Below are 26,507 nucleotides of genomic sequence, written 5' to 3'. Positions count from 1 at the left end.
CCCTTCTATCAGCTTAGTCCTCGAAGTCCAAAGACGGGATGCTTCTGAAGCATAAGTCTCACTTCCAAGACTTTTCAAAAATGTCTCAATCAATATTCTTGTGGCGGTCGTGTGCAGCCACACGGGAATTCGTTGTCAATAAATGAAACTTTTCCGAACTTTACACGGCTTATGTTCGGAGCTAAAAGGGAAGATAATCTTGACATACAAAAAAAACTTCTATTCGTCGATTTAGCTTTTTGCGCCGTGGGGAATCTAATGTGAAAATGAAGGGGTTCTTTATGTAAAACTTCACATTCTGGGCAAATGGTGCCAGGATGGTGTCCTATGCATGCAAAAATTCCGACGTTGTGCACGAAGTAAGCGATACCAAAACACATATTTTTACACGCATCCTCGTCAATGCCATGTACGGAGTTCCTTTCGGAGATCTCCAATAACCTCCAAACTGGTCTTTCTACTGATAAAACAACACAAAGTCGCACTCAATTGATAAAAGCCAAATTTGGCTTTCTCTGACAAATTTATTATTTCATCTTATATTATCGTTTTAGAGTTACAAAATACAAGTAAGGAGTTTACAGAAGGAAGAAAATATCTTTACAAACCACAACCTTGAGGACAAAAAATAATAAGATAACCGCTCTCTTCGCTTTAAATAATTTTATTAAATAATTCTTCAACCCCATTTCGTGGCTGTTGTGCGTTTAGTGTTACGATAGTACGATATGTAAAATAGAAAAGCTTAAAGAAATATAATAGAACTAACAGAGATTAAAAGTTATTTACAATTTTGAGGAATAAAAACGACTATAACCTATGTGGGTAGTCATTCTAGCACTACAATAAAAATGTGTCCTCTCTCGACAACAGAATAATTATTGTGTAAATTTTTTATATCAGTACAAATCTTTTTTGCCTCTTCCTCTAACTAATGCCTGCTGTCGACGTTTCCTATCGGCAACATTTGCAGCACCGTTTGGGCGCAAAACTGGCAAAGATACACTATCATGTACAACATGCATTCTCCCAGGTGCCAACCTATGAAATGAGAAAAGAAATGTAAAAATTAATATATTGAAAGCAGTTAAACAACGAAAGCAAGAGGGAGCACGTAACATTTCTGTCAAATCATCAAACTTTAAAAGTTTAAAATTCTCATTCTCCAACAAAAAAAATACGAGCACCTAGAGTACTTCAGTCCGAAGTTGTCTTTTCAGTATGGCATGATAAGGTTGACCCTTTAAGTCGCAAGAGTGTCCAACATCAAATTTCTCCTTACAATATCAATACTTCATTAAGAGAAAAGGTTACGAGAATTAATAAAATGAGCACTTAAGGTGATTCCACTGAAATAGAAGGAGTATTAAAAATTTTCTGAAACTTGATCCAGGTTACAATTATGTTATGAGCTTCAAAAAAATGAAATAAAAAATGGGGGTCACCGCGCTAGTTTTTGTGTAAATGGATGGGCATTATAGTAAATATACGACCCGCGCGGTAGATATTAGGAACCCTAGTAATTCGAATGGGGAACTATTGTTTCTAGAAAAAAATCATTTTTGATTTTAGGAACCCTAGTAATTCGAATGGGGAACTATTGTTTCTAGAAAAAAATCATTTTTGCATTAAAGTATTAGTCTATTTCAACAAAATAGACTTTGATCTTATATTAAAAACTATTCTTATTGTACAGGAATTAAGATAACGAAAGAAATTAAAGATTTTGCTTTGTGCGCACGTTAACGGCACTACCTAAAAACGTGTTTTTTACGGCATTAAAATATAAATATCTCAATGTAGAATTTTAAACTTTTCTTTAAATCGCGTTATATTGTAGACAACCGTATGACATTTAAATTAATGCATTAAAAAGTGGGGGTCACCGTGCTCGTTTAAGAGAAAACGACCATTTCTTTCCCTACCGAGCGTAGGCTGAAGGGAATCTCGTAGTGTTCTGTGTGCGCGCGCGCTCGTGCGCGCGCTAAATGACGCGAAAACGTATGCGCAGCAAGGATGCACAATGCAATTCCGTGGAATCACCTTAATGGTGGATTTCCACTGACGCGTAAATTTTTACGTGCGTGAAAAAAATTAGAGACAATGTATGAACGGCCTGCGTAAACGTGTACGCAAGCCGTTCATACATTGTCTCTAATTTTTTCACGCACGTAAAAAATTACGCGTCAGTGGAAATCCACCATAAGGGAAATTGCTTTGATCTTTTAAGGTCATCGCCCTGTATTGCATTGCGCATCCTTACTACGCAGAATTTTACGCGTAATTAGCGCGCGCACATAAACAAAATGGCGGCTTTTTTTCTATTCGCTTTTTTCACGATCCCATAATACATCTTGTTTTATTTAAATAACCCCCCAAAATTTTTGCATAAGCATTGTTTTCAATTTCTCTGGGGACGATTGCACGTCACTGTAAATCCCAAGAGAAATTGAAAACAATGCTTATGCAAAAATTTTGGGGGGTAAACAAGATGTATTATGGGAACGGTGAAAACAGCGAATGCGGCTTAGTCTGCGAGAGAAGTAAACTGTCGCTTTCTCGTAAACGAGTCTGGTGACCTATAAATTTTGTCTCATAATTTGGGTGTAGCGATCAAATTCGTTCTGTAAAATGAAAACAGATTAATTCTTGTGTTTGAAAAATAAATTATCGCTAAAAACGTGTACTTTGCTAGTACTCGCAGAGGAATTTTAAAGGAATTATATGGAATATACATGGTCTTCCCGCTCCTAAACGAATCTGGTGACCCCCCTTTTTTATTTCAAAATTTACGTTCCCTAAAAAAAGTAATAAACCAGTAGGCGAAGTTTGGTTAAAAATCTATGTTCAGTTCTATTTCAGGGTAATGACCTTAACAAGTTCTCCCAACTAATACTATAATCCTATAAGAAAATGTATGGAGATCAGTCAGGAAGTTTTTATGTGGATATTGGGGCTAAAAGGGTTAAATTCTGTTGCTAGTCAAGAGGTACATATACCTCCCCCCATCCATGCTCAAAACTTACTATTTATAATAACTTACTTATTAATAAATCAAATCAAATTTTATTTATACAGTCATGCAACACTAAGAAGTACAAGTTAGAAATCTCCACCTTTGACAACAAACGGTCAACAGTGCAAGGTTGTAATATTAGCAAACACGTGGGAAATATCATCTTCTTCTTACAGTTTTTAATAACTTACCTTCCTGAATTTGTTTGTTCCCTTGAATGAAGTCGTGGAAGAGATCTGGTGGCAGGTGTGTTTTGTCTGGAAAAAATCAACATCAATAAATATTGTGTGTGTTAAAAATTTCAAAATTCATGGGTGTGTGAAAGTGAGAATGTAAGGTAAGGTAGGTAAGGTAAGACTTTATTTAATGATGTACGACCGTCACGCACCTTGTATTAGTCGGCATGTCGTCAGCCACATAGGACTTTGCTAAGAGATATGCATCTGGTGTCCACTTGTCTGAATACAGTGCATCATTTAAGTCTGACTTTAATTTGGAAAGCTGAAAAATTAATGATAAATTTACTAGTTACATGGAATACAATGTACAAGAGCATTCACGACACTTGACTTGCATTACAATTAATTTTCCTTTTGAAGAACAACACACATGATCATAATCTATCAAGTTATCTTCTGAGCACTTTGTGAAGACATAGTCTCCTATCCCCCTTCAAAATAGAAAACTGGGTTTCAATAGTTTAAGAGTGGAGTTGATAGAGTCTATTTTTTCCCAAACAATAGGTTGTACTGTTGCCTGCCAAATACAACAAAGCTGAGAAAGTTCCAAAACTATGGGTGCTGGACAGAACAAGTCAACAACTTTGTTATCACTGTGGGTGGTCTCACCTCTTGTTCTTGCCTTTTGTTTGTTTCCTGTTGATGCTTGATAATAGCCTTGCACTCCACCAATGTAGGTGACCTTGGTGCGCTGTCTGTAGGCATATGAACTTTAACAGTCTTATCCTTGATTGTAACAACCAGAAGTGATTGTCCCAAGGGAATGCCTTGCTTTGCCGCCGTCGCAGCAGGTGGTGTCGTAGATAATGAGAAAGAATATGGTGAACTCAGATTAGACTGTTTCTCAGGCTGTTGATTGTTAGATTTTGTCTTGTGTTTTTTGCCTGAACTCTTGGGCTTTGTAGTTGGTCCTTTTGCTGACAAGGGAGGGGTGGGTGTAGATGTTGCTGTGGACCCCATTTTTCCAGACCCATATCTAAGATGACAGATAAAACAACAAATCATTGTTTCCCAGATGAAGTAACCAATTACTGTTTCCCCAACGGCACTAGCTAACACTTAAATTCAACATCAATGATTCTAAATTTCAAATACTGAGCCTCTTTATGGCTAAAGACTTCCAATCTTCACTAGCCTTTTCCAGGCTCTCGGTAGTTGAAGGGGAAAGCGAAAAACGCAGGCGAGCGAGAAAAAAACGAGGGGGGACAAAGGCGAGTGAAGGAAAGAGAGCCTGTAAGAATTTCTTTAACGACCCTCTTCCGGTATAGCAGGAGCTGCTATACCCTCTGATTGGCTGATTTTGACAGTAATGTCAACACCTAGGAACAAGCGTCAGTCAGAAAGATAAGCGAGCGCGGTTTACGTGCGTGATTTCGGGGAAGCCGAATTGTGTTCTAGTTTAGAAGGTTGTCTTTGAGATTTTCTTGATATTCAAACGTTTAGAAAGGAACAAGAAATCTGCCTGAATTGTGAACCAAGCTTTATTGTGGAAAAGAAGTTTTCTCTATTTTGCCAACTGGATTCAGGAAAAGTTTGGTTTCCTTTGGTTTCGGTGATAAGTTGAGCAGCTGAAACAGCTTGGATTGTCGGCGGAACTCAATCATATAGAAGCAAATATAATGGGCAAAACAGGCAACAGGCTTGTGCCTGTGAAAATCTATATTTGAATCATGCAGTGCCAGAATGTAACGCAACGAACACGGGAGGTAAAACCTTGACATCATCGATCTCAAGAGACAAAGCGCTTGATCAAATTAATGCAAGAAGCATAACCTTTACAACACAGAGTGTCTCTCTGAAACCAACTTTAATTTTTCTCGAAGTAAAGCCTCAACAGTCTCTGGAGAAGCCGCACAAAGATTTACTTAATTGTCATCCGTGATATGATACAAACAAACAGACCCTGCATCGCAATTATTAAATGCAAGTAATCACGGATAAATTACTGACCCTGTCCTTCCAAAACAAAGATCTTGAGAGCTTAAAGCATATCTTGCAAATAGAAATGAGCCAAAACAAACCGCACAAGCGAAACCTGTAGCAAATATAATTCATGACTCAGTACTCTACAAACAGGAAACCATGCGGCGCAGACCTTTGGCCTTGCGCGAGATACAGGAGAACATCTCTAGCTAATTGACAGGATGTCACTTTTACTTCTCAACACCTCATTATCTGAAAAGTGGGCGGAAGAGGGTCGTAAAGAAATTCTTACAGGCTCTCCTTCCTTCGCCTTCGTCCCGCCTCATTTTTTCCTCGCTCACCCGCGCGCGTTATTCGCTCTCCCATAACTACCGAGAGCCTGGAACAGGCTAAATCTTCACATGTATGGCATCCATTTGACAACCAAATCATCACTGTTTTAGACAAATTTTTGCAAGTCTGCTTTATTTTCAGCAACTAAATCAAGATGACAGCAGTGAGGCAATGACTTGACCAGGGATTTATCATTTTGTCAGATATTCTTTAGCAAACAGCCAAGACTTCAAATTTGTCAGAAAAAACACAGAGATTTTTACATTTATATTACTTTTATTGTGAACATGTACATATGTACAGTCAAAGAACAAAATATCTCCAGAGGTTCCAAGTGCGAAGTAAGAGACTAACCAGCCTAGACTTGACAAAATAAACATGAAAAGCCTATGCTGGTATAGTGTCTTACTTCACTGGGCCACATTGTTTTAATCACAGGTCTGTGCTAACAGGCCAAGTGGGCCATGTATAACCAGAGGTAAACCAGATTTCTTAGTACTGCTACTCCCAATGCATGACATGCAAAGTCCGTCAACACAGCGACCTTCCAGCCTTATTGTCACATAATTTGCCCTAACAGTTCTTAGTATACTGGTAGGGATTTTGCATTGCCTCAATACATGCAGTTAATGATAATCAATTAATGATAATCAATTTATATAGCGCATTTTTCATATGAATAGTGTGTGGGTTCTTTAACGTCCCCTGTTATAAGACTGAAGATACAGGAGACGGGACCTACGGTTTATCGTCCTTTTCCGAGAAGACTAGAATGTCTAACCATTTGCAGATGTAATTACAAAGGCAGCACATTCTCCTCAGTTATTTTAAGACCCTGAGTGTTGGTCCGGTCTGGGGTTCGAACCCACGACCTCCCGCACAGCAGTCCGGCGCTCTACCAACTGAGCTAACCAGGCGGCAGTTACAATCTATTTGAAATTATATTAAAATAAAAACTAATCAATGTAAGAATTGGGGAAAGTTATACTGTCTAGTTAGAAATTCAATGGTTAAAAATACAATGTGTTGTTCCAGAAAATACATGTACCTGTACCCCTCCCATGGAACGTTTTTTGGTTTGAATCCCCCCCCCCCCCCTCTGGAAATTCCAGCTAGGTCCCATACAGGTCTTTTAAAATTTTGGCTTTTGAGACCCCCCTTCCCCCTTGAAATTTCCATTGATCTTCCATGGGGTGGGTATGGATATTTTCTGGAGCTGCACAATAACATGAAATATTGGAGTAGTAAGAATAGATGGATAAAGACCTTTTGCTTTTCTTTTCACTTGAGCTTGAAGCTTGCATAGTGCTTTTACTGGAAGACTCCTTTATTGGCTGCTGGGAAGGCTCCTTCTCCTCCTTCTTAACCTCTTGAATATTTTGGACTTCACCTAATGTCTCACTTTTTCCGGTCTCATCTGTAAAAATAAATGAAATTACATAACAATGTTATTAACACTTGCATATATTTTATGATGCCCAAGAGCATACAGTACTGCTCAAGAGTAAGTTACCACCCTCTCATGAGACAAGAATCACATCTCGCATGACAAAATTCTTGTCTCAAGAGACGAGACTCTCATCTTGTGAGAGATTTTAATTGCATTTTGGGAAAAAAAATTGAATGCTGTATAACGAGAATGAATTGATTAAAAGCAATTGTATAGTGTGTAACTTGCTGAGATGTAAAGAGAAAACATAGAAATATAAATCACCTGGGCTGGCAGATTGTAACACATTACTTTCTTCTGGGCTTGGAGATGTCACTCTATCTGTTGACAACAAGAAAAGAAAGCTTGTAATAAATTGGAATACATTATTGTTTTTCCAATCAAGGTAGGATCAAACCAATGTGCACATGTCGTTGAGATACTTCAACATATTCTGATTGGAAGAATGGAATTGAAGAGGGCATTATAGATGAATTTGGGATAGAAGTTGTTAAGGTAAGAATTCTAAACAAAATAGGATGTAAAGCTTTTTTATTCACACCATGTATCCACCAGCCTAGAGAGCACATCAGTGCTCAGTTGGTCAAAGAATGGAAAATGCTATCCACTAGATGAATTGTTATCCAGTGGATAAGTGTTGACAATTGGAAAACAAACTACATGTAAGCCAGGCTGCATTCTACGCAGGTTAAGCTGAAGATCTGCGGTGTGGAATTTAAGATTGTGTTGTACACTGTCGTGCGATCATAGTCCGCATGTTTTAACTGGCGTCCAGTTGACTTATTTAAAGGTAAATAAAGGACCCTGGCATAGACTTAGAAAAACCTTGGCATATCTTCGGCATGGCATGTACACATGCACACTAGCATGTAAGCTATCCACTGGATCATAGTGATTTATAGTACAGTGTTATCCAACCTTTGAACAACCAGGGAGATTACAAGTCTATTTTGGTATTCATCTAAATTAATTATTAACTTGTAATTATTCAATCTGAATTAAATTTTCATTTGCTCGTATTTATGTATTTTAAATGTACTAATCGATCTGCCATCCCTTTCATTCCTTATGTAACATATTGAAAATTACAAAACCTCCAAGAGATCAGACAAAGAGTCAGTTAATGCTAAAATGTAAGAAAAACATGGTATTTACATATAATATCCACTCAGATCATTAATTCTCACTGTGAAGTGGTGGCAGACCAAAGGAATGCAATCAATTAGACATGACCACTCTTTGACCAAACACTCACTGGTTGTGTTTTCACTTGGCCGATTAACTAGCTGAACATTCTTTCTAGGTGTTTGCTTACAGACCGACATTAACTAGTTAAACGTGACAACTGTTTTTACTGTGAAAATTTAAGCCGCTAACTCAGAAGATTCAAATTACAAAAGCGCGCAACAGTCAGAAAATACGGGAGACGAAGCGCTTTTAATGACTTCTCGTGCAATATTTACGCAAAGGAGAAGGACTCTCCTTTATAGGATGCAGTAAACGACTCAAAGTATGCGACGATATGCTGTTGATCCAGCAGCAAAACAACATTAAACAATCCTCGCCGAAAGCGCAAGACGCGGCGCCGTGAAATAGGAAAGGTCTTGACCTACGAACTGGAAAATGTAACGGAGCTAGTGGAATTGTAAATCGAAAGAAACGGGAACAATTTTTGAGCTCATTTGCCGCTTAAAAAGTTTTGTTTTGCAAACTGAACCATGGGGAGAGCGTCTGGCAAATAATATTTGGCAGATCATTTGGCAGGCATCTGTCACTGCACGCAATGCGATTGGCTGCGGTATTTACCGGGACAAGTTAAACCATCTTGCGAGGTAGTATAACTCTGCATGAATTTCCTGTAGAAAAGGCGAGAAAACCCTCTGTTTTTCCTTGTGAAAACAGTTTGCATTTTTAACTCGCTTAACACTAGACAAAGTGTTTTCACTGTATTTCCGGACTTTTCCAAGTTTATCTAGCTAAAATTGTCCCAGTGAAAACACAACCACTGTTGCTAAGTGCCTCACGTATGCCAGTTGTCATTAATTACACAAATCCGAGAGAATGACAACAAGTTATACTATATGCACAAAGATCTGCAATTTACCTACCCTCATTCTTGTTGACTTAAAACTAAATCTCTCTCAGTAACATTAGAACTATGGTGCAGCAATCTGCCTTAAATTTAATTAGGCTATTACAAACTGACAGATAGATCACAACTGATAAAACTTACTCTAAACTCGGGTTCGATCAAGGAATACCTCACTTTTAATATTAGGTTACATATGTAATTGTAGTTAGCACCATAGTAAAAGATTTAATCGAGAAATAACACCTTATTCGCACCCGTTTTATGAACATTTTTAATAACGATGGAGCGAAAACATCAAATGGTAATTTCAGCTGTCAAAAATATCAACAAACCTTTAGGCAGATTAACTCCTGTTCGAGCCATAACCAGTTTGAAATTCAGCTCTGAAAAACGAAGTCAAACCATATTGATAAGCAGGATTTCAAGAGGACGAGTCTTTCCATATATAATGTTAAGCTAAATCAACTATTCAGAGTACAGAAATAAGATCAAAACATTAACCTTAAAGTGTAATTAAAGGATGTGTCGATGAAAACATTATCACATTTCCCTCAGCTGAAAAAATATTCGACGTGGATGCCTTATTATACGACTGATCTTGTTTTTCCATCGATCCAACATTTCGCAAATCTGATCAGCAAAACCGAATGTTGTTTTCGGATATACTCACCCTTGTTTTCAGCTTTTAATTGTTCTATTTCGCTGTGTAAATTAGCCAATGTTTCGGCATGTTGAGTGCGTAGATAGTCTAGTCTTTTTTCTATATTATCCATTCTTTGAGTCTGATCAAGTATATGCCCTCGAGAAGGGGCAGAAACAATCCTGCCGGAGAAATTAGACTTCTCGTTCGATTTCTCTTCCGTGCCTTCGTCCATTTCCTCTCTAATCGATTTTATAGGCTGTAAGCGGTCACGAACTATCGGCCGCGGCTGTTTTCTTCTTCCCAAAGCGTTTCTAGACCACGAAGGAAGATTTTGGAGAGGAGGAAGGTTGGCAGGTTGTGTCGGAGCCTTTGACATGGCTTGTAGAGACTGCATTGCGGCTAAAGATAGTAGTCTTTAGTAGCACAGCTGGCAGCCAATGGCTAGAGCGTGAAGTATAAAAGTGCCAACCGTTTGTGACGCACAGCGTTCATATCGACGAGCATTTTCCCTTTACAAATGTTCGCCGTACATTGGAGACGTTTATATTCCTTGCAACACTCCCTTGAAAGTGAAAGAACGCAGATCGTAGCACAAAATGAATGGTGTTATTTCCTCAATTCAACTCAACAGCGAACAGTGAAAATTTCCCAAAGCCGAGAACCAAAGCACGCATGACTACCAAACAGCGTTACCATGGTGAACATCTGTTGAGAATCTGTATTCCAATCACGCGGAACAATTAAAAAAGAAAGAAAACAACAGATTTTGGCTTGATTTCCTGACTAAAAAAATATTTGAGCCACAAAAGAATGATATCTTTGGCTTGGCTATAATAATATTTTTCTAAAGCAAGGGATTAAGTTGCAATAAAGCCTGGCGAAAGCGTTTTAAAGCATAAACAACAAAAACACAGCAGGGTCAAGGAATATTCCCGAACAAGTGGAAACAACGGAAAGATTCAACGTGATATATACAACGTTCTTCTTTTATAATCAGTTGCGCGAAAAAAAAAAACCAATGTATTCAGTAGTCAATTAGAAAAATTACGATATTAAAGTACTAAACTGAATTGCTTGAAAAGTTCAGTTTTCGGGATCCTTCAAGATTCAAAGCGCCTGTATTTTCTATTTTAGGATTGTTATAACGAATTTATATCTACACCGCAGTGTCGTTTCCATTGAAGCGTATATGGGACCAGGATGGAAGACGGGGGGGGGGGGCGGCAGATTGACAAAAATACCTTACTAAAAAATTCTTTGCCGAGAAGGTCGGACCCCTCCCCGCACAGAGCAAACCTAACAAGCTGGAGGAGAATGATTATAACATTTTTTTCATTTCGTTCTCTATTCGATAGCCTCAGAACTTGGGCTGGGCTTTTTGCTTGTATCTCAAATAATGATTCTATCTAAAAAAGAAGAATGAGCCTACATGTTCTTAATCCGTATTAATCTTCGCCAATCTTCACCACCTTTGTTCCAGTTTTGTTGATATTCACTCAGTTTGTGCTTTTTTACCTTGGTGAACTATTATTTTAGGTTTATCCTTCGATTCGTTGGATTTAAAGGTATTTTAATACAGTCATCGCAAAATAAAACTTATATGCTATGACATAAGGTTTATACTAGCATCGTCAAAGACGCTTGCCTTTAGACGCCGGCTGATACAAGAGAACCGCCGGCTTTGATAGCTGGCAAAGCCGCGGCGAGCATGTAGAAACCTTGTCTTGAGACGCAAATAGACGCAAGCATTCAACCTGCGTCCACTTGTGTCTCCGTTTGGCCAGGTCTTGCGTCCACTTTGTTCGAGTTCAAATTTGCACGCAAGTCAACGCAAGTTTTTCACCGTTTGGCCACCCAACGCAAGTCAATGCAAGTTTTGCTGTTTACTTCAAGTACTGAATTGCAGCGCACGCAGTAGCATTGAAATGGCTTTTTCCACAACTTGCGTGCACTTGCGAGTGAACTAGCGAGTCCGTTTGACCACCCAACGGAAGACTGTACGCTAGTTCAACTTGGCCAGAGCTTAGGATCACAATCAGGTGTAGAATAAAAGCAATCTTTGCGCAGCGCAACAACTTGTTCAGACGTTTCCAAAAACAACTTTTATTATTATTTATATTTGTTTTTATTATATTCCTAGCAAAGTAACAGGCCCCGCCCACGTCAACGCGGTTTTGTTGATGTGCTTTCTCTGTCCACACGATATGATAGGACTCCGTTTATATAAATGCCTCCACTTTGAACTGAACGTTTCAAATGTTATGCATTTTCGATGAAAACGAAGGGCGTTTTCTATCGTATCGGTGAGAACAGGCGAGAGCGATAGGCGAAAACGCATTTGTTTGGAGGGGGGCTAGATTTTGCCGTTTCTTTGATTTAACCATCAGGTTGTTTGACCCAGCCTTGCTCCACAAAAAAGTTGTACATCTTTCTTGTCTTGTTCACGTCAATACGGATAAGAGTGCGAGCTTGTGCGAGTCTCAGTGATCCTAGTTTCTCGTATTCCTTGATCAGTATTGATTTGTAGTTCTGATAATCATGCGGCAACAATCGCAAGCTACTGCACAACTGTTTGAAGAAAAAAAAACAACGGGAAAAAGATTAGATTGATAAGCCAGAAAGTACTCACAAGTTTTAAGAGTGCACAAAAATTCTGTGTACGAATGCATTGAAGAACAGACAGCCGATAAGAACACGAAAGACAAAAAGAGTACACAAACAAATGAACAAAGCGATTACTTTCTAAAGGTGGATTTCCACTTACGCGTAATTTTTTACGTGCGTTTACGTGCGTGAAAAAATTCAGAGACAATGTATGAACGACTTGCGTTATCGTTTACGAAAGTCGTTCATACGTTGTCTCTAAATTTTTTCACGCACGTAAACGCACGTAAAAAAATACGCGTCAGTGGAAATCCACCTTAAAAAGCTGCTGTGGTGTCGGCGGGGCACGTGTCCCTTCACTAAACGGCAGAGCCCATTTTAGCAATACTTACAAATTTATTTCACTATCATCGAAATCCTTTTCTCGTAACAAAAATGTATGTCAGCGAGCAAAGAACGAGAGAAAGTTCTTTGCCCGCCAACTCGTAACTCGTGGCTTTGCTGCTGGCGCGGTGCACCCGAAGAGTGCCTGCTCGCAGGCTCGGGTTCGCCATAACACGTGATTTTACCCACCTCTCTCTCCATCGGTCTGAGCTGTTCCACTCCAGGGGTACCACTAATGTCCAAACGAGCTGCAGGCTTACGACCTTCGAGAACAAGAACACAAGCACTTGCATTTGTTGTACGGGAATTGACTAGTTCGCGAAATTATTTCTCGCAATGGAATGAAGATGTAGTGTGTTGAATACGACACATAAGTAATAAAATATGCTTAATCCAAATATTATACTTACCTAAGCTAGGGAGAGGAAGGGGCGCTAAGCTTTGTCCTGAATCTCTGCAAAAAAAAAGGTTGATAAACGTTTTCAAAATGAAAAAGGATAAACTAAAGCGCAACAAAATACATTCGATAAGTACAGACGAACTGATCTGAAGGACCGAATCGGACCGACAACGGACGGACCAACCGACCGAAGATTGACGGACTGACTGACTGACGGACTGACTGACTGACTGACTGACTGACTGACTGGACTGGACTGACTGACTGACTGACTGACTGACTGACAGACTGACTGACTGACTGACTGACTGACTGACTGACTGACCGACCGACTGGACTGACTGACTGACTGACTGACTGACTGACTGACTGACTGACTGACCGACCGACTGGACTGACTGACTGACTCACTAACTGACTGACTGACTGACTGACCGACTGGACTGACTGACTGAATGAATGACTGACTGACTGACTGACTGACTGACCGACCGACTGGACTGACTGACTGACTGACTGACTGACTGACTGACTGACTGGACTGACTGACTGAATGAATGACTGACTACAGTAACAGTAACAGTAAATCTTTATTGTGCCTTACACTCCAAAGGGAGGTATTGGTCTAGTTACAATAAAGGTGTTATAGCAACTATGCTAACAAATTACTTAATAACAAACAATGAAATTACAATGCAAACGTTTACGGTAATTATTGGACTATTACTTATACAACTATTTATTGATATAACTTTCAATTTAAAACTTCTTTTCTTTTTTGAAACATTAGGAAGATATATTTAGCTATGATTCTAGAGGTAGCATAATTATCTAGTTTAAGAAGGTACTTTATTTTTTCATGATCAGTTAAATCTACAAAGCGAGGATCAGTTTGTGACACGATTGAATGAAGCTCTTTTCTAATATCATTATACCCTTTGCAATACATTAAAAAATGCTGTTCGTCCTCTATGTGGTTTTCCTTACATACCAAGCACTTTCTTTCTTCAACTGGTATGGATGCTCCTGCATTTTCATATTTACCAGTCTGTATGCGTAGGGAATGTACCCCTAATCTTAGTTTAGTTATTTTTATTCGATGCGCTGGATTTTTAACTGTAGTGAGATACTCTTCTAATTGGTAATCTTTTTTAACTTCTTTGTGAGTGAATTTTTCTCTAGAGCTAACTGACGCGCAATTTCGGACCTTTGACCAATTTTGGAAATAATTTTTTCTTAATCTATGTTTAATTTTAGAGCAAGAATTCGTTGAAAGTTGTGGGGTTGATGTGTCATTATCGGAGAGAATTCCTAATGCTTCATCATCATTTAATAAACTAACAGATTTAGTATGTTTTTTGGCGTAAAGAAATGCATGATTTAATATGGGATTGGTTATCTTATGTTCTAATCTTTGAAAATAGCATAAGATAGATGCTTTAATGTCTATTCAGGGTCCGAAATTGCGCCTTCCTGGTCGCCAATGCGACTAAATATTGAGAGCTGGCGACCAGAATTTCACAACTGATCGCCCACTGGCGACTAAGTTGCTTTGTAAGAGTATTCAGAGAAATTGATTAAAAATAAAATTCGGAGCCGTTTTTTAACAATTTATTGACTCACTTTTTATCTTAGTGATGTCCTTGAGATAACACTGAAGTAAATTTCTCGCTACATAATGTATAAACTCCCCAACAGCTCAGCCAACAGCTGCGATCAACACGATTCGAACATTGCAAGCCGCCATGTTGTTTTCCTCAGCGGTTTTCCCCATGACACTATTGCGGGCGCGCCCAGACATGTGCTTTCTTTCGCATGCAATGGTCCATGCAATGAATATTCATTCTGGCGATGTCATGTCCGCGGACACGCTGAAATATTTCCGTCATTTACTTGAAAGTGGTAAGGCTACAGATGCAAAAAACTTTGTGGAAGATTTAGATTTTTCCAATTACATGCCAGGCTACTAAGCTACGACGTTCCACGAACGCAACACGTTCTTGTTGTCACTGTGTTGAATGAAAAACTACCTGTCGAAATATGTCAGAAAGTTGGTGGAAATGATGTTTTTTTATATTATTAAAGAGCGGCATGTTTGGGTAAGACTGTAAAGTATTTTCCGTTTAAATGTTAGAGACCCCGTTAACATTCGATAAAGAAGACTTTTTAAGACTCTACTTATAGGCGGGTACAGCATTTCTTTGAGTGATTGTCATCGTTGTTTTGTGGTATAAGTAAGCTGTTTTTGAGCATATGAATGGCCAAAAATACACAAGAAGAACAAGTGTTTCGTCTTTTAAGTGTAAAAGGAAAGTCAATCGAAAAACATTGGCGACCAGAAGTTGCCATCTGGCGACTAAAACTTTCGGTCCGGTCGCCAGGTGGCGCCGATGTAAAAAATTTAATTTCGGACCCTGCTATTGCTAAAGGGTATCGACCTAGTTCTGCTCTACTGACTGACTGACTGACCGACCGACCGACTGGACTGACTGACTGACTGACTGACTGACTGACTGACTGACTGACTGACCGACTGGACTGACTGACTGACTGACTGACTGGGCAAAAGCTTACATTTGAGCCTGTCTGTGTAGCCATACTTGACAAGCTTTTTCATCCTGCAAAAGAAAATATAACAAAAGTGTTATTTAGTGCTCGTTCTAACATTTTCTAAAAAGATTGCTAGCAGTGAAGCTGTTTGATGATTGCTCAATGATCAACAAAGACTCTCAACAACACCGGTATAAACTTTGCAGGAGCAACTCAAGCTAAATCACAAAGTTAACCTTCAACATCAAATGCCACCATTTCTATGAACAAAGCGATTTGATTTTTAAGAAACTTGCGCTGCATTAGCAGACAAGTGAAACACATACCGGTAGTTGATTTTCAAGTTAAAATTGATAAAGGTTATTTAACCGCTATAGCGAATTTGATAAAGGTGTCGTTTTGAGCGCCGGTTAGCTCTTCACTTTGTTCCGTTGAAGGGCCAGCACTTGAAACGTCAGCTTTTCCAATACAGCAGTTCGCTATAGCAGTTAATTTAACAGTTAACGTTTCTTAGAGTTTGTTCCCCTTTCAGTGCATTTCTGCGACGATAAAACGAATTCAACGTTGTTGTTTTTCTGGACATTACCTGAATGTGAACTAGAATATCATCCAGCATTTTCCTACGCGCTTTATCTTCTTGGCGATGTCTATTCAGTCGCTCATAAACCTCAGCACCTAATAAAATGCAAGTTTGGTATAATTTCAGTAAAGAGGCATACATAATGATCACATCCAAATTCCTCTTAATGTTTTCACACTTTTTTTATAGTTTTCCTTGAGAGAACTTTATTTTTGGTCAAGATGTTTTTTTCCCAAGATGATTAAAGCCTTCATTCTCATGCACTTGCTTGCTTGATTTTATTATAAAAGGTAAAGAGAAGTCAGATTATAATCACTACCTGTTAAGATCTAGTTTCATAGGCCCACAATGTGTGCAAAGGCCGTCAGCAATGTGGCCTTCTGTATGCATTGCGTGCCTAATAGTTTTTTATGCTGGTTTTCACTAGCGACAGAGTCGGAGTTGCAATCAAACGCGCAGAGTGTTCCATTCTATTCTATTACAATCTAGTTAGGCTCAAACTGAAGGAGCCTTAAGCAGAGTTCTGATTCCGCTTACGACTCTGCTGCTTATGATCCAGTGAAAACTAGACTGACAGAGTCACAAGCAGAAAGAAAGCACTCAGAGGGCGAGGGAACTAGCATTGTGATTGGTTTGTTCTTCCATTTCTGCTTGTGACTCCAACAATCTAGTTTTCACTGGATCATAAGCAATGGAGTCATAAGCATTCATGGAGGAAAATGAAAACATTCTGATTCTTTCAACTCCAATTCCATCGAGCTAAAAACTCCAACTTTTGATTTTCACAAGGTCTTGAGACATCAATTACGCCTCCGACTCCGTAACTAGTGAAGACCAGCCTTTATTAGGGTTCAAGAGAATCAGCCATAAAATACACTTGCATGTATGTTAGAGAGATGCTGAAGGACAACCTGAACTTTTCAGATTCCTTTGTCCTAAACCAGGAAGCAACGAAGCAAATAATGTATCACGATAATTATTGTCTTGCTGATGAACCACTATATTCTCACTTAGAAAAGTTTGAGAATCAGTAATGAGAATTGATATTTTTGATCTTGGAAATTCTGCACATACCTTTTCTGGTGCAAATCCCTGCTGACCTGTATTCTTGTAAGCTGACAATTTCTTTTTTAAGAAAAGATTCCACTGGAAAAAAAAATAATGAAATGTAACATGGTTTCTCACCCTGGAAGGTGCCATGGTTCTACCCTTGATTACTGAGTTCACAATATATGCACAAGTGCTATGCAGTAGTTAGCAGATTAACGAATGCTTATGGTAAAACAGGATCTGATGGAGGGAGCAAAGGAGTGAAGGAGTGAAATTGGCCTTGCTTACCAGAACTCAGAAATGGCTTTGCCATTTTCCAAGTCAGTAAAAAACCAACAACAACATAATCTTTCTCTCTTTGCATATAACATAAAGATGACGTATTACTAGCCTGCGTAGCTAGCGGTTTGTGTTTGGGGTTTAAAAAGCACACAAGCAAGCGGTGAAGCTGCAACAATGAGCGGCGAAGCCACTCACAGCTTCGCCACTTGTTGTCGCAGCTTTGACACTTGCTTGTGTGCTCTTTAAACCCTAACAGAACGGTCAGCTATGCAGGCTAACATATTACACTCATCTTTTTGATATCAAATACAACTTGTAGAATTTCAAATCTTACTCAGTAATCCTTGGACAAACATTTCATGTTCATCAGGTGAATGAAGACGAGCAAATGGCCTGAGGCTGTCACGCAAGTCCCTAAGGGGAAACAGAGAAATTAGCTAACAACTAAAGGAACTCAATGACAATTTTATTTTTGCAGGTAATGGCAGGGGACAAAAAGAGAAATTAATAATAAAATCATTGCAGTCAAGTAGTCTCATTATATCGTTTGGTAAATTGGTTGAAGGAGTATGACAAATACTAATAAAGTACAAGGAAGGGTTACTATGTGTAACACAAGTATACTATTCAAGGCATTTTACAATACAGTCGAAGCTCTTGTAAGCGGACACCCTCGGGACGTGAGAAAAGTGTCCGTAACTGGAGCTGGCCGCTTACGAGAATGGTTCTCGTAAGCGGCCACTAGAGGTGAAGGGGATAGTTGGCCGCTGACCGGAGCTTGCTCAGCTAACAATAACTGGAAGCACCTGGATGACGACAAAACAAGCACCGAACCAGTTGTCCTATAATTACTGTAAAATCATTGTCACGAACAGCGATGTGAAGTTGATTGATAAAAACAAGATACAGAGGTTGTTAGTAGGATTTTCTTTGGGGTGTCCGCTTACGGGAGCTTAAAAACAAAGAAAAAGTCTAAATCGTAATCACTGCAAGTGTCCGCGGCCGCTTACGGGAATGTCCACTTACGAGAATGTAAAAATACAGAGTTTGTATGGGAGTTAAAACGGGGTTTCAAACAGGGCGGCCGTAAGTAGAGCTGTCCGCTTACGAGAGTGTCCGTTAAGAGAGCTTCGACTGTATACAAAAGTACAGTATGCAATAGCATGAGCCATCTGTAAGTTGCCTTTTCTTTCTGTTTCAAAAGGGATTTCTTTCATATGGATGCATATTTGATTTGCAAGACAGTGAACGTGCAAGCAAAACTCATTTCCGTATGGAAGGCTGTTCACTGTGACTCATTTTGTAACAGAGAAAAAAGTTATCTTGGAAATGGCGCAAACATAGCTGCTATTCAACTGATCTGTTGTCAACGGCTTTCGGAACTAGACCATACTAACAACGGCTAGACAAAGGGAGTGGGCCAAGAGGGTGGGGATTCTTAAGTGATCTTTGACCAAGTCTGGAGTGGAACATACCTCTCCGCTTTGGACTGCCTTCGTTCTGCAGCTAAGTAAATATAAACAAAGAAAAACTTAGTTTTTTAAACTCATTTAACTCCCAAAAGAAAATCTGTCAAAATAATAATACATACTTTGTAATTTTCTGATGTTGATGAGTCCATATTTCCTTACAATGCTGTTAATAAAATGGAAAAAATGTCACAATGTGCTAAAAACTGTCCTTTCACTGGTTTAACCAAACTTGACCCCAGGAAAGAGGAAAGAGGAACTCAGGGAGGGGGGGGAGGGGGGGGGGTGAAAGGTGCGGGGATCCTCATTCAAACAATTTAATTAAACCCCTTAAGGGAGCAATCTGTTGTACTGATCCTATATTTAGTTGAGACATGTTGCAACTATAATTTAACAATAACAAAATTTGTTGGAATGTACTTTAAACAACCTACTTACTGTTTTCTATAGAATCTCTGCCGTAGCCTTGACAGAAAGATTTCAACAGCAGCAATTTTAAGTTCTGCAGTAAAAACAAAAACTGGACTTAATAAAATTTGGGTTGGGTTACCAACATTAAATTGTAAAGAACATAGAAGTGTAAAGTCTGTGGTCAAGTCTCCATGTGGTACATCACACTAGAGCTTATTCCAGTTTCTATAGCATGGAGTGACTAGGAGTATTTCTACTCCCAGCAACAGACTAGCATCCCATATGGGGGGGGGGGGGGGTGTTATCCTACAGCATTACATTTGCTGGAACCTGAGTATATGTACACCCCAGGGGGGGGGGTACTCAGGAGTTAAAGTAACGGAGATGATAGAAGGATGTTTTGGGGGTTGAAATTTTCGATTCCGGGATTTTTTGGGTAGGAAAACTTGGCAAGTATTTTTTTGATTAAAGCAGGGATTTTTTTGGGTATTTAAAATGATCTTAAGATTTGTGGTAGTGCTTTTGCTGCATAGTTCTGCAAATCAACAGAATAAAGTACAAACAAACGCGTTTTGCTGTCGATTTCTTGGGGGTTATTTTTTGGTTAAGGGATTTTTTGGTGTAAGCCCTAGGGATTTTTTTGGGTCTTGATTTTTGCCCCCATTCGATCATCCCCGTCACTTAACATCCCGAGTACCCCCCCCCCCCCCGCTGGGATGTACACCTGGGTGGAGAGAGTAAAAAATATTGCCCAAAGACACAACACAGTGACTCCAGCCAGGGCTTGAAACCAGAAAGCTCAATCTGGAGTTCAGAGTGCTAATCATTGATTGGGTGACCATGCCTCCAATACACTCATTTAATTGTCCTTAAAACGGCAAATTATTTATGATTTACTTTATCGCAAAGCTTTAAGGGTGGTACATATATACAGAGGAACCCCGATATAACGATATGCCAAGGGAGCAGTAAAATTATATCGTTATATCGAAGTATCGTTATATCGAAACTCCCGATATAATGATATGGCCATAAAATAACCGGAAATATAGTTATATCGAGGTAAACCCAACATATACTTTTTAACTGGATAGAGAGACTTAGAATACAGTATCATTTTCTTATATCATCGTATAAAGCTGTTGTCAGAAACGTTAGAGATTACTCTATTACTTTTATGCTATTGTAGTAAATTCAATGTTTTGCTTAAATTGTGACTGTGTACTGATAATATCGTTATATCGGGGAAGATTTTGCGCTCAGTCCGCTAAATTCTCATCGTTATATCGGGAATATCGTTATATCGAAGATCGTTATATCAACGTTCTGGTCCATACATTTTACTGTAACTTTTGCTGGAACATAGAATATTCATCATTATACCGGGAATATCGTTCTATCGAGGATCGTTATATCGGGGTTCTATACTGTATTGGATGTTGTCATATGCATGTATCTCTTAGTTACCTTGAAGAATGTCTGAATCAGAAGAATCAAAATCAATGTCTTTTATATCAACCTCTGCATAGTTGTCGTATTCCTGAAGGTATAAGCAAAAGGTAATGTAAAAACTTTTATTAAATATTTATAAAGCAAAAGAAAGTAAAGGAAAAACCAATTTAGGCTACCATAATACTATGCATAACTTACATAATTATTACTTTGAAGGTTTGAATATCAATTTCTTACCACATCAAAATCTCCCCTGCACGGCATGTAACCTGACATCTCAAAGCTTCGTGCTGAATCCATTGGAGGGCGTGGTGGGTCATCCATTGCTGTGAATAACAGCAATTATTTCTTTAGAGTGATAGGGTATGTTTAATTTATTCCTTTCCAAACCACAAGTCAAGGAAATGTACTGCCACCAGATCTGGTATTTATCCATAGTTTTAAGAACAATTAAAACATCAAAAACATTGGAGCTTGCAAATGTGCTACCACAGGTACCCCAAGCTCTATGGGAGATATAGACCATGTGACCTTTGTTCAGCGTCGTGTGAGTGTTGTAATTTGAGCTAGTTTTTAATTAACAACACCCTACCTAAAGTCCCCTGTCTGTTGTTCTTTCTCCTTTGTGGTTTTTGGAACGATTCAGCGCGATTCCAGTGAGTTTTAGTTCCATTGCCTTTCTCTCTATAGATAAGACAATGGAACTAAAACTTACTGGAATCGCACTGAATCGCTCCAAAAACCACAAAGGAGAAAGAACAACAGACAGGGGACTTTAGGTAGGGTGTTGTTAATTAAAAACTAGGACGTTTCAAAACCCCACGGCCGCCGTGACCTCAAATTACAACACTCACACAATGCTGAACACAGGTCACACGGTCTATATCTCCCATAGAGCTTGGGGTACCTGTGGTGCTACGGCATATTTTGACCGACATGTTAGTGATCCATTGAACATATCATGCAAAACTGAAAGCAGATGCATCACCTTTAAATGGAATGCCAGCAGTGGATGGTGAGGGTGTACAGATAGCAACTGGCTTCAGTTCTGAAAGAAAAAAGGGAAAGAAAATTAAATCAACAATACCCAGGTTAGGAAGATAAGGTCTTCGAGACAACGCAATTCATAGTGACCGATTAGGTATACTGTAACATGACATCAGCACCAAGTCTCTGCATAAGCCAGTGTCTGAGCTCCTATAATCGATTCAGAGAAGTTCTCAGGAAAATAAGATACAACAGAGTCGGCCAGGCGATAAAGTGCTATACCAATATACTTGAAAAACCTATATACCCAAAATTTCCCTTCAAAATCATACAAAATACCAAAATTTGAACAAAAAAAAACCAGTATACTTTATACCCATAGAAGGCCCACTTTAGGCATAAAAATACTGTATACCCAATTTAAAATCCCCATGTATACTGTATCCCTAAAAACCCTGGCTGACCCTGATACAATGTATCTTTGATTTGTTTTCCCACATAATTATGCTAATGTTTGAGAACTTTAAAAATGCTCCAGTGCATGTTTTGAATTCATTTGTCTGCTACTGTAAACTTAACATTTTCTTCAGATGACACTGACTTTACTTTTTCACCACCTGCAATGCTGTATCAATTTTAGTAAAAATTATAACATCATCGACCGACAACAACTTTTCACTTGACTGTGAAGATGACTTCCACTCAGGTTGTCGAAACGTCAGTCACCAACAACAGTTCTTCTCAGAACTACTCTCACCCAGACAATCTCACTATACGACCTATATTCACTTTCATGACTATTTTATTGAACCAACATGAATCCAGCTCAAATATTCCAGCCTGTAATATGTCCTTCTTCACTGAACCAAAAGCACAACAGTGCCTGAAGTCCACTGACAACAGTTTCATGAGCTTGGAATGAATGTTATCACCTCTTGTTTTTTTAATTAGTTTAAGCAGTTTTGTCATATGTAAAGTTAACACACAAATCTGTTAAGAATGAGACACAGTCGTACCTGGAATCAGAAGGGCTTCACAGGGCTCATCAATGTAACACCTCATGTAATGATCCTCACATTCTGTAGGATCACATTATTATCATGATGTTAATCACTGGATGGAAAGCTTAATTATCAAAAAACAATATTCAGTCTTCCCAAAGAATTGAATTTTCTAGTCTACGGATATTATTTAACAAGCGACAAGTGTAAATAATTTTTAATTAATAAATATAAATCTGTGAAGGTCTGATAACATTGGCTTTCCATCTTTTTTCTATTATTTCGCTGATAGAACGTGATCGCAATGTTTGATTTTTTGTTTGAAATATAGGGGTGTCGAATGGTAGATGCAACACTTTGCGAGATGGCGAGACTGATATCTTTTCTGCGAGCCCAAGATCTTTTTAGCCTTGAAAAAGAAATCAAGACTCCGAGAAGACGTCAAAGAAAAATTCGAGGCGACGAGACCCATGAAATTTGGCTAACATTTTGTCAGTTACAGATTTTTTGAAGGACCATTTACCACCACTAAATATTTTGCTCAGACAAATTAGATTTGTGGTCTTGAAATATTGTAACAAATGATAGAATACTTTATAGGCTTCTGTAAAGACTCACAGAAGAAAGATGAAGGACAAACTTTAAACTTGCCTTCTTCTGTTTTACTTTGAACATGCTTGGCAACCTCTTTCCTATAACAATCCAGGAAAACAATGTCTATTTAACACCGTGACTAAATACTACGTTTAGTTTTAGGAGATGCACTATATACCATAGACTGTACTTCTTGAAGATGTTAGCTACTGATATCTGTTAGCTACTCTAAAATGTGAGACAAAATAAAGTTGATGTTATGTTATGTTAACACAATGTTAGTCCTTAATGTAACCATTATTAATAGTGGATAATTACAGTGTTTCTTCTGAGAAGTACTACCAATGTAAGCAGCTCTTATATAGTAGTTCCCAGGTGTATCATGGGTACAGGCAAATTAAATGTTGGAGAGTAACCCATGCAATTGGCTGGCATTCCTTTCAGGGGAGTAGAAATACATGCTGCGGAAACTAAGATAAGCTCTGCCTATAGTATACGATCCACTTGGCCAATCTGACACAGACTTAACCTTATCTCTTATCTTACAGCCTGCTTGATGGCGCAAATAACTAATGTAAGGAAAATTCTTGAAGTCTTCAATCTCACCAATTTTGAAAGCCACAATCAGAAATGCCATCTAGAAGATCAATTTCCTCTTGAGCATTCCAGTTCTTTTCCAAAACAGGAAAATTGTTGCTCTAAATAGTCCAGTAATAAACAACAGACAAATTGTGTTCAGCATATATTTCCTGCAACTTCAGCAAAGGTGAATGGGGGGGGGGGGGGGGGACTCCCATATGAAAGGGAAGGGGATGCTCAACATCCCCAGGGGGTACTAGGATTTTAGTGATGGGGATGATCTAAGGATTTTTTTGGGTTTGAAATTTTCGATGCCGGGTTTTTTTTGGGTAGGAAAATTTGACAACTATTTTTTGGGTGGCTTAATTTAAGTAGGGATTCTTTTTGGGTATTAAAAACAATCTCAAGATTCGTGGTAGTGCCTTGACTGCATAGTTCTGCGAATAAAGTACAAACACTGAACGTGTTTCTAATGTTTTTCTTTGTGTTATACTTCAGATCATTTAATGGGTTGAAAATTCAGCATGGGATTTGTTTGGGGGTTGATTTTTGGTTCAGAGACTTTTTTGGGGTATTGTTGGAAGCCCAAGGGATTTTTTTGGGTCTTGATTTTTGCCCCCATTCGATCATCCCCGTCACTTGAAATCTTGAGTACCCCCCCTCCCCCCAGTCAAAATCTTGCTTAGGGGTGTAAATTATGGATTTTAATCTCACTTAGGGTGTTCAGGACAGAATGCCTATATTTTTAGCCATCAAGATCTTGTTTAGGGTTACATACAGTAAAAAAATAATAAAATATTGTTATACTGTGTTTACAACATTAGTTTTTGGTTTGGGTTAGTCTGCAGTCTGCTTTTAACACTGATATTTCACGACTTGAATAATGCATCAGCAGATATGTCAATGCTCTGACGAGTGTGGGAATCTCTTTAAAATGTAAAAATGTAAATTGCATACAAATTACAGTAAACTTACTTACAACTATTTCATAGCAGTGGTCACTGCGGTGCTCGTTTTCCTCACCACCTCTTGAGAAGCACTGAAAGTGATAAGTTTATGCTCAGTGCATGTTTAGTTTCCTTGTGCATCAACTAGCATAAGTCATAATCAACGCCTTTCTTTGATTACAGGTTATTTTTCTGAAAGGATTATAAACTCTCTGACTACAAGGCACAAAACACATGGGGTACAAAGTGGGTGTTATGGGAAGATTTCCCTACAACTCCATACTAAGACCATGTTACACAAGGTAATTTTTCTTGCAACTTGCAAAGCAACAAATATTGCATATTTACCAGTTGCAACTGTTGACAACGTACAACTTTCGAGAACACAACTCAAACACAACACTTTATTCGCAGCCGACTCGACAGCCAACACACGGCCATGTTGGCTTTCTACACACACTCTGGCGATACCGCTGACCCCCTACATTACTGGATAGAAGACTCCTGTCAACACAACACTTGCGCAACTGAAATGCTTGTGCAAATTGGATGTGCAGCACCGCATTTTTGCAACCTACAAATATGCAACAAAATGTTGCATTGACTTGTGAGAGCAAGAAGAGTATGTAGAGAGCTACATCACAGGTAGTTTTGTATGGGAATATAATGATCGTAAAAAATAATTCAAAATAAAGGGAAAATAACTGATAAAATCAACTTACCTATCCTCTTTTATGTAAATCTTGTGTTTCTATGCCGTTTGGGGGCGTTTTGAAGCGATTCCATTATATATAGAGAGGAAACCAGCGAACCTAAAACCCACTGGAATCGCTTCAAAATGCCCCCAAACGCTATAGAAACACAAGATTTACATAGAAGAGGATAGGTAAGTCGATTTTATAGGATATTTTCCCTTTATTTTGAATTATTTTTTACGATCGTTATATTCCCATACAAACCCTTATAACAACGTTATTACGCAATGTCATATGTAGTCTATATGTTGACGGCTCCACTAGGAGCTTGGGCTACCTGTGGCTACATATATATATGCTCTACTTTTTGCAATGTTGCGTGACATCTATAATACTTAGAAAGCCTATTTACTTCTTCCATTAAAATAGACTTTTCATTCTAGATTCTATTTCTAAAATTAACACGCTCAGACACACTGTACTCAGACAAACGAATTCAAACCTCTAAACAAATGTCCACTGCAGGACGACATTGACAGCACCTTACAAATGGTTCTTTGGCGACTCCACGGCACACAAAACACTCGTGACTGTCTTCACAGACTAACTGAGTCTCTGGAGAAAGGAAAATCACCTTTAACTATCAAAATTTACAAAAATTCGAACAGTTTAGAAAAAAATTACTACAGCAATTTCGGATACTAACCTTCCACGAGAACAGCCATTTTGAGATCCGCGCGTCTTTTCATGTGGTGGAGTCTGGAACGAGAGCTCAGGCTCCTCGCAAATATCGCACATCTTTCCAGAGGTAGAGGGGTAGGGTAAC

General features: G+C 38.7%; 2 protein-coding genes across 2 annotated transcripts; both read right to left on the bottom strand.

The window, feature by feature from the left end:
- Positions 1 to 485: 485 nt before the first annotated feature.
- On the bottom strand, positions 486 to 10,376 carry LOC144646831 (uncharacterized). Its single transcript, XM_078506523.1, has 8 exons — positions 9,724 to 10,376; positions 9,386 to 9,436; positions 7,226 to 7,282; positions 6,778 to 6,928; positions 3,865 to 4,231; positions 3,405 to 3,517; positions 3,208 to 3,273; positions 486 to 1,041 (listed from the first exon to the last, which is right to left on the bottom strand). Exons 1-8 carry the CDS (start codon positions 10,088 to 10,090, stop codon positions 900 to 902), a joined length of 1,314 nt encoding a protein of 437 aa, XP_078362649.1. The 5' UTR covers positions 10,091 to 10,376; the 3' UTR covers positions 486 to 899.
- A 1,388-nt stretch (positions 10,377 to 11,764) lies between these two features.
- LOC144646835 (transcriptional adapter 2-alpha-like) lies at positions 11,765 to 26,503 on the bottom strand. The gene is made up of 19 exons (XM_078506527.1): positions 26,388 to 26,503; positions 26,184 to 26,296; positions 25,019 to 25,078; positions 24,067 to 24,158; positions 23,518 to 23,558; positions 22,882 to 22,944; positions 21,867 to 21,926; positions 21,116 to 21,204; positions 20,894 to 20,966; positions 19,454 to 19,517; positions 19,138 to 19,181; positions 19,022 to 19,052; positions 17,881 to 17,960; positions 17,289 to 17,360; positions 16,221 to 16,309; positions 15,659 to 15,702; positions 13,095 to 13,138; positions 12,874 to 12,947; positions 11,765 to 12,264 (listed from the first exon to the last, which is right to left on the bottom strand). Exons 1-19 carry the CDS (start codon positions 26,428 to 26,430, stop codon positions 12,073 to 12,075), a joined length of 1,368 nt encoding a protein of 455 aa, XP_078362653.1. The 5' UTR covers positions 26,431 to 26,503; the 3' UTR covers positions 11,765 to 12,072.
- Positions 26,504 to 26,507: the final 4 nt, after the last annotated feature.

The sequence above is a fragment of the Oculina patagonica genome, chromosome 3, assembly GCF_052425735.1.
Source record: "Oculina patagonica isolate OP01 chromosome 3, crgOcupat, whole genome shotgun sequence".
In the NCBI taxonomy this organism is placed as follows: Eukaryota; Metazoa; Cnidaria; class Anthozoa; order Scleractinia; family Oculinidae; genus Oculina; species Oculina patagonica.
The sequence above is the reverse complement of the archived record's forward strand: the minus strand, read 5'-3'. Positions and strand labels throughout refer to the sequence as shown.